The sequence below is a fragment of the Poecilia reticulata genome, linkage group LG20 (genome assembly GCF_000633615.1).
Source record: "Poecilia reticulata strain Guanapo linkage group LG20, Guppy_female_1.0+MT, whole genome shotgun sequence".
NCBI lineage: Eukaryota > Metazoa > Chordata > Actinopteri > Cyprinodontiformes > Poeciliidae > Poecilia > Poecilia reticulata.
The window spans coordinates 325,739-333,946 of record NC_024350.1 but is presented as its reverse complement, the minus strand read 5'-3'; the positions used below and the strand labels follow the sequence as shown (position 1 = coordinate 333,946).

At 39.3% G+C, this 8,208-nt stretch overlaps 1 protein-coding gene across 2 annotated transcripts in view; it reads left to right on the top strand.

The window, feature by feature from the left end:
* The window catches only part of trdmt1 (tRNA aspartic acid methyltransferase 1), a 46,068-nt gene that overhangs the window by 2,449 nt on the left and 35,411 nt on the right, over window positions 1–8,208 (top strand). For both annotated transcript variants that reach the window (XM_008438256.2, XM_008438255.2), the window contains exons 2-4: window positions 1,903–2,012; window positions 3,027–3,103; window positions 6,816–6,887. In XM_008438256.2, the coding sequence (XP_008436478.1) occupies window positions 1,903–2,012; window positions 3,027–3,103; window positions 6,816–6,887 (259 nt within the window). The remainder of the gene's footprint in view (window positions 1–1,902; window positions 2,013–3,026; window positions 3,104–6,815; window positions 6,888–8,208) is intronic.

The following is an 8,208-nucleotide window of genomic DNA, read 5'->3' as shown; positions in this document are numbered from 1 at the left end:
GGAGCTGCGGCAAGAAGCTAACAGAAGCTACAAACACTGAATAGAAGAAGAGCTGCCATCGATACAGTTGCAGCCAAGTATGATTTAATGTTACACAATACAGTTTTACCAAGTTGCTCAAAGTCTAAACTGGTATTGTTGTGCATTTAAGGTGTAAAGTTTACCTTCGACCAAACGCCCCCCAAAGGCATCCCAGCGCCCCCTTTTGTAAAAATGTCCACCAGCGCCCCCTGCCGTCCTCTGAACGCCCCCTGGGGGGCGGTACCGCCCACGTTGAGAACCGCTACCCTAACATGTTAAACATCCTTCAACCACAAAGCTCCACCTTAGGGACAGTCCAAACACTCCTACCATTCTTATTGGGTTGTTTTCAGAGTACCTGCTTTTGAATTTATTGAGTTATTTGACATTGATATCTGCAGTGGAAATTAAAGGGGGATGTTCTCAGACATCAACCTATGTTCCTGAAAAACATTCTGCTGTGAAAATACCTCTATCTTCTGCTTCCTATAACCTCACCTCCCTTTACCCATAGCTTTTCTCTCACATCTCAGATGTTTGTCCTCCTCTTCAGTCATGAACTTTTCTGCATCTTCAAATTTGTCTTCAACCCACAAGAATGTTTGAATGTGGTGGAAGGCATCCTGCCCTTTTCTGGTACCAAAGAAAACTCACTAATCGGCCATCAGTGACTATAGACCTGTTGCTCTAACATCCCACATCATGAGATGGGAAACTCAACTTGGCACAACTGAATAAGCAGACAAGGATATATCAGGACCCCATGCAGTTTGGCCATTATCATACTATCAAAGAAGGCAATGCTGTGAGGATCATGTTATTTGATTTCTCCAGTGCATTTAACAACTAACCCTGATCTGCTGTGAGAGAAACTCCAGAAGAGACGGGTGGAGGCCTGAACAACCACCTGGAACTATGACTACCTCACAAACAGTGAGACTGAAGGACTGTGTGTCTGACCAGGTGCTCAGCAGCACAGAAGCTCTACAGGACTTTTCACTCTCCACTTCAGACTTCCAGCACAAGTCTGACTTCTGTCATCTCCAGAAATACTCAGATGACTCTGCAGTTGTTGGGTGTATCAGACATGGACAAGAAGCTGAGTACTGAGAGCTTCCACTTTGTGTCATGGTGTGGAACAATCATCTCTTGAATCTGAACAAAATAAAGGAGTTGAGTCTAGATTTGTGAAAGAAAAAAACAACAACTTTGGGTTTAACTGAATATGGAAGAAGTCTAGAACTGGACGAAGAAGTTCCGTTCCATTCCAGAATTCCATTCCATTGACGGAATGGAATTCTGCAAGACTGCAGTACGAATCTGGGACATTGGCAGACAGAACTGATGCTTTTTTCGCTTTTTCATTAAGTTTTGTTTATTGCTTTGTTCCAGTTTTTTAGTACTTGTTTAAATGTTTGATATTGTAGTTAAGTGTTGTTATAGTGTAAGTCCTGTTATTTAGAATCATGTTTCACTAAGACCTGAAACACCTTAAGAACTTCCTTGGAAAATATTTGAAATAATTGTTTTTTCACAAAAGAAAATGTGTTCGCCTATGCAATCAAAACTATGTTCTAAATATTTTGTTATGTAATAATTGGCTCCCACAACTGTAATTAAGATGATGACGTTTATGAAAAGTTTAAACATGTCTTTGATTTCCCAAAAAGTCCAGTCATACTTGGGTATTATTACGCCATCGGCTGCAGTTTTCTATATTTCATTCAACTGCTGCTTTTATGTTTTTTACGTGTAACCTTACTAAATTAGATCAGGGGACGGGCAGTGATATTTGAAACTAAATTATATGGATGCAGAATAGAACAATCTGGATGTTTACATGATCTATGTTTTTTCTGTTTGTTTTTTTTTCTTTACCAGAAAGTGGAATATCTGCTCAGGTGGTGGCTGCTGTTGACATCAACACCACAGCCAATAAAATCTACAGGCACAATTTTCCAGACACCCCCCTCTGGAACAAGACCATAGAGGTAGGTAGTAATTGAGAACTGAGCTCTTCCACTGTTTCAAGTTCTTTTAAGATTGTTGTAGTGATTTTAGTAACTGAAAAAATCTCACCAAAACTTGAGATCAAACTTAATATTGAAAATGTTGGATAAGCACAACATCAGCAAACTTTACTGAAACCTAAACATGCAGGGAGGAGGGGGGGGGTGAAACACTGCTTTACTCTGTTCTTCCCCAGTCTTCCCTGGCCAGACTCTTTTGTATTACAGAGAATTTGAAGAAGCCTCTGACTGAAGACACTCTTTTTTTTGTCCATACTTTTCTTGATTTTATGCAAAATCCTTCTTTGCCTGATCATCTCCAGATATTCCACAGTCCCCAGAACAGGACCAGAACAGAACCAGAACAGAACCAGCCTTCTTTATCAGGTTGTTGAACCTTTTTAGGTCCCTGGCTCTGATGCTGCTGCCCCAACAGATGACGGCAGAAAAGATGAAGCTCTCAACAGCAGACTTATAGAAAATCTGCATCGTCTTGCTTCAAAGCTTGAAGGACCTTAGCTTCCTGAAGAAAAACAGTCTGCTCTGTCATTTCCCTGTAGACTGCTTCCCTTTTTGTTTTGGCACTAACTAATGTCAACAACAAGATGATAAAATGTTCCTGTAGGCAAAATATTGTAACTTTTGCCTACAAGAATCGAATTCTAAACCCGATGTAGCTGAGGTTCTCTTTCCCTGATTGTTTTATCTATCTACTTTATTTCTTTATTTTGCCTAACTCATTATTTAATTTGATAGGTAAATTATGTGTGTGTTTGTCGTGGTTTTATGTCAAGCACTTTACGTCACGGTTGGATGAAGAGGGATTCAAATTTGATTGGTATATGGGGCATGCTTTTTACATCAATGTAGTCTGATATGTTTTTTAACCTGACCAAACATATTTAGGTTGATACGTGTCAATAGATCTTTGGATTAAATTGTGCATATTATGTTATGATTGAGCTCAATTGAAATACTTTGCATGTTTGTTTTAAGGGTATACCACTTGATGACTTCAATCAATTATCTTTTGATATGATAATGATGAGCCCTCCTTGCCAGCCATTTACAAGGTATGATATTTTCTTTAATATTTTTGCAAACAAAGTCATAAAAACTCAACAAGAAATAAGGGGCAGTAGATTTGAGGCGCTTGTCCACCTGAGCACCTCTCAACGGTTGAGCCTCTGCCTGCTCCAGCCAGATTCACCTCTATTAGCAGATCCAGTGCAGTGCTGCGTGACTCTTCTCCGTTTTCTGTACCTACTTCAGGGGTTGTACCAGCCGCACCGAGCCGTGTACTGCACAGAAGCTATTTGGTTGACAGCTGACTGTATTTGTTGGTTGGCCTGTGATTTATGTCACTGAAAACTCCACGCATTTCTCATAGCACAGTTGTGGACTGATGGACATTCTGTCTGGTATCAGAGAGCTGCTCAGTCTGGAGGAGCGTTATGAGTTTAATCAGGAGCAGCAGCAGGAACACATGCAGTAACTGTAGCAGAGGAATGACGGTGAATTAGCAGAGTTGCTAGCATCTCGTCTCTGCTGGACAGCAATAAAGAAGAGAAATGGTGAAGCTGTGATCAGCTTTCTGACACCCCATCTGTGTGAAACGCCAGACTACATAATATTAGCCTGGTGAATCCGTGTATGGTTCGTTCTTTGGTTTTTTCGTTTCAAAATAAAATTGGAAAAACCAAACAAGCATGTGTTTTTTTGTTTTTTAGTTTTTAAAACGAAATTAGAAAAACGGCAATTGCAAAAAGAAAAAAGAAAACGAGCTGTCAATTTAGCTTTTCATTATTTCATTGTTGACAATCGGTCTGACCCGGAAGTTCTCTCTGTCCGGTTTACACAGGGGCCGTATCACACAAACACATTATGCTCTGTTCCGCACACTTTGTTTTTCTACACTCGTCCAAAGCGACATGTAATTAATTTGATCATGATACTTTCACACAGACAGCCTTTAACTCCGACTTTGTTTTGTATATGAAGCTAATGGCTGCTAAATGCAGCTTCCCATTCAGTAAATATCTAAAGGGCTAGACCGTTCAATTTTATTTTTATTTTTACCAACCTTTAATCTGCTCTGGTTTCAAAAGACGCTCAGAGAACATTCTGCCAGTCATTCAAACCCTTTAAGTTTAAGTTTTTCCTTTCTGAATAGCATTAGCAAAGCAATTATAATCCGGTATGTCATGAACAAGCATGCAAAAAAGGTTATGCAAAATATACAATATCCTGGATAAATATTGTATATTTATCCAAAATAAATATAGAATATATTGTATATATAAAAACATTTATATACAATATACTAATAGATTGATAGTCGTATCTATTTCAGGTAAATACCTGAAAATAGAGACCAGAAATAGAAATCTATTTCTAGCAGAAATAGATTTATACCAGGTAGGAAATGTTTGAAATAATTTGCCAGATTATTAAAAGCTTAACTAAATAAATATTTGCCTATGGAAGAAGATTTGGGAAAGAAAAAAGGTCATCATTCTGTCTTTAATCTCAGAATTCAGACTTCAGTCTAAAAAAAACAAATCTTGTACATCAGTAGGTGTTAGAAAAATGATATAGTCTTCTTCTCTTCTGTGGTTTAACACCTCACAATATCTTTTCACATTTTTATAAGATGCATATTACTGTCCAATTAGAAATGAAAACCTCTGTGCCCTTTATGAGACTATTTATCCATCCATCCATTTTCTTCCGCTTATCCGGGGTCGGGTCGTGAGCCCAGACTTCCTCTCCCAGCCTCTTCTTCCAGCTCCTCCAGGAGAATCAAAGGTGTTCCCAGGCCAGCAGAGAGACATCGTCCCTCCAGCGTGTCCTATTTATTATAACTTATTAGACTCAACTGACTAAACATAATGAACAACTTTTGAGTTGATACTTTTCATTATTTCTTAGCTCTGGATTTATAAGCAAGAAACATTAAAAGAAACAAATATTTAATTTGTATCAACCTTTATGTAATCAGAGCTTTGAACTCAAATCTTACAAAATAAACAGACAAAACATTTTCATAAATTTATTTATTACAATAACATACGCAGATATTCAGCCAATGTTTGGGGAATCATGAAAAAATATTCCTATAATTTATGTATATAAAAGATGAGGAGACAGTGAAGAAGACGATGTCAGGAGGAGGAAGAGGATCACTGGGAGATTCTGGGAAGCTGCATCCAAACCTGGAGCTGAGGCCTCTCCTCCTAAGAGCCGCCTGTATGAAACAATAAAAAATATATTTTAAAAAAGTTCACACTGCACATAAGAAGCCAATCGAAGGGAAGAATATATTTCACACACATAAATAATAAGAATTTACAAACTACAAAAAGATCAGAGGAAGGGAATATTAATAACTGGTACTGGATGATGTCAATGATTAGAAGATACTAACATCTTCAGAAATATCGAACTCTGCAGAGAGGAATATTATATTTTGACACACGTATCAAACAGTATATATGTAAACACATTAAACTCTTCATGTTACACTTTGAGAAGCTACGATCAGATATCAAGCAGCAGAATAGACAAGGTGACTTGTCCAGACCGCAGTTAGCGGGGTGAACACACTCCACCCGGCCGCTGAGCCTGGAGCCGCCTGGAACCGCCTGGAGCCGCCTGGAACCGCCTGGAACCGCCAGGCCCCGTTAGCGGAGCTACGCTGCTCCGAAAACTCCGGAGTATATTTCAAACCGTAAATTAAGCTATAAGGGCTACTTTCTAGTCTAAAAACATCTTTAAACAACTTTTTGTGACAAATTAATAGTGTACTTACTGTTTGTCGCTGCTGGAGGCGCAGTGCAATGGAAGCCATCTTGCTGGTCCAGAGACGAGGGGTGTGGCTGCGGTGGAAAGCCACTCCCCGGTGCTCTGGCCTTTCAAAATAAAAAACTTAACTAAAAACTCAGGCTAACCATTTTTCTCGGTGACCAGATGTCCGGTATTATTTGTTTCTCACAGGAGCTTTACTTACATTGACTTGCGGGTGGCAGAAAATACTACAGTATATAGCCTGAAATGAACAAGCTTGTGTCCCTGCAGCCTGCATAATGTGTGTGATTCGGTCTCTGCGTCAGCCGGACAGAGAGAACTTCCGGGTCAGACCGCTTGCCAAAAATGAAATAATGAAAAGCTAAATTGACAGCTCATTTTCTTTATTTTTGCAATTGCCCTTTTTCTAATTTTGTTTTAAAAACAAAAAAGAACACATGCTTGTTTGGTTTTTCTAATTTTATTTTGAAACAAAAAAACCAAAGAACGAACCATACACGGATTCTGGTGTGATGTGCATTTTATTTTTTGTTTGGAATTTTTTTAAATATGTTTAGCGTGAAATTGGTTTGCACCTTTTGACTTCATTTCCCAAAGGGTTACATATCTAAAAAAAATAAAGTGCAAGAATATATTCATATGTATAGAGAAATAATCAGTTGATCTGAGTCTTTATTTAGGTCAGCAATAAATTTCTATCAGACAAAATGAAATATCTGGATTTGAGTCCATCAGAATCAGAACCTTGAGGTTCTCCATGGCCACAGACAGAGTCTTTGGAACATAATGGTCTGAAGACGTAACGGAGAACTAACCCACACATCAACTGGTTAGTGAGTCTTGCCCGTGGAGAAGCGACTTTAATCTGATCCTTATTCTACGTTACATTTCTGTCTCACACTTACGTTTTACTGATGAAGATAAGAAGTACATTTTGTCAACTTAACTGGTATTGTGCTTTGTTTCGTTCCGTTCTAGGTTAGGACTTCAGGGTGACGTTGCAGACCCCAGATGTAAGAGCTTCCTCTTCATCCTTGAACTCCTTCCAAGGTATGAGGATGTCAAATACGCAGGATTTAGTCTGGAGTCAGCCTGACTGAATTAAAAAGTAATTTAAAAAAGTTAGTAGAATTTTTTTACTTAAAGCTGCAGTATGTGAAAGTATAACATGAGACAGATAATCTGTGGAATGGAAAACTTACATTCCTCTGCCTGTGCAGGTCTGTGCTCCTCACACTCTGCCGCTTGCTCTCCGCTGCGCCACAGATTGTTAGCGACAGTGGAGCCTGCCATGAATGCCCAGGCTACAAAAATTAGCCACCAACTAAGACATTTTTCCTGACTGGTTGTTTCTGACTGGGAGCAGTGCATTTCTGCAGATGGCAATAGAAGCAATGGGAGAAGGTGGAGGATTTTTTTTTTCACAGATTATCTGTGTCATACCCAGGGGTGAAAGTAAGGGGGTACGGCAGGGTACTGCGTAGCCCTAAAAGATTTAGCGAGGGTACGCAGTACCTGCAAGAGAGAGGAGCAGCTGTCTGCTGTAAAGAATCAGTGGGTTCACTGTGCAGCCACAACTGATTAGTTTTTCAAGAACAATCTAAAACACGACTTAATCAGTTAATAAATAACTTTTTTCCCATTTCATATGGTCTTTGAACTCTTCGTGCTTTACTAGAGCAGGGCTGCAACATGTCAATCACGGAAGGTTTTGAGTCGATCTCGGCATTAAGTGACAAACTGAACGCCGTCAGGAGGCTGAGACCAACACGTCCTCTGACTGGCTTAAAATGTTCAAAACTTTATTAAAGAACAACAACAACAAAAATCAACAAAACGTGTTCAGATTAATGACCCAACAACAATAATAATCTCAGTGATTATTGGTTCAACAACGTGTTACACAATTCTGTGGGTTTCGGTTCCATTACCAAAATAACGAGCAGAGCAGGAGTTTAAAATTAACTAATCAACCACCACTGTGTTCATGAGAGGTTTATTAATGATGACAAAATAAATATCAGACCTGCAAACCTGATATCGTAACGGACTAAATGTTATGTTTTTAACGTAATCTCTGGTCGGCTTGTGGAGCGCAGGCGGTTGCTATGGCAACGGGTGTGCTTAAATGACAGAGAGAGATGGAGAGTAAAAAGGTGCGAGTGGTTTAGAGTTGATCACCTGTTCGACTTGTTTTATTTTTGTTTACCTTTGCTGTGGCGCATCCAGGGCGCAACTACACATTATTCAGGTGGATGCGAAAACATAGATCGGCCTTCAACCTTTATAGCTCCACTGTTGAAAATGAGGCTCTAACATTCACAAATGACATGGTGAAATAAAATCCAGTCCAACATCTGGTTTGAGGTGA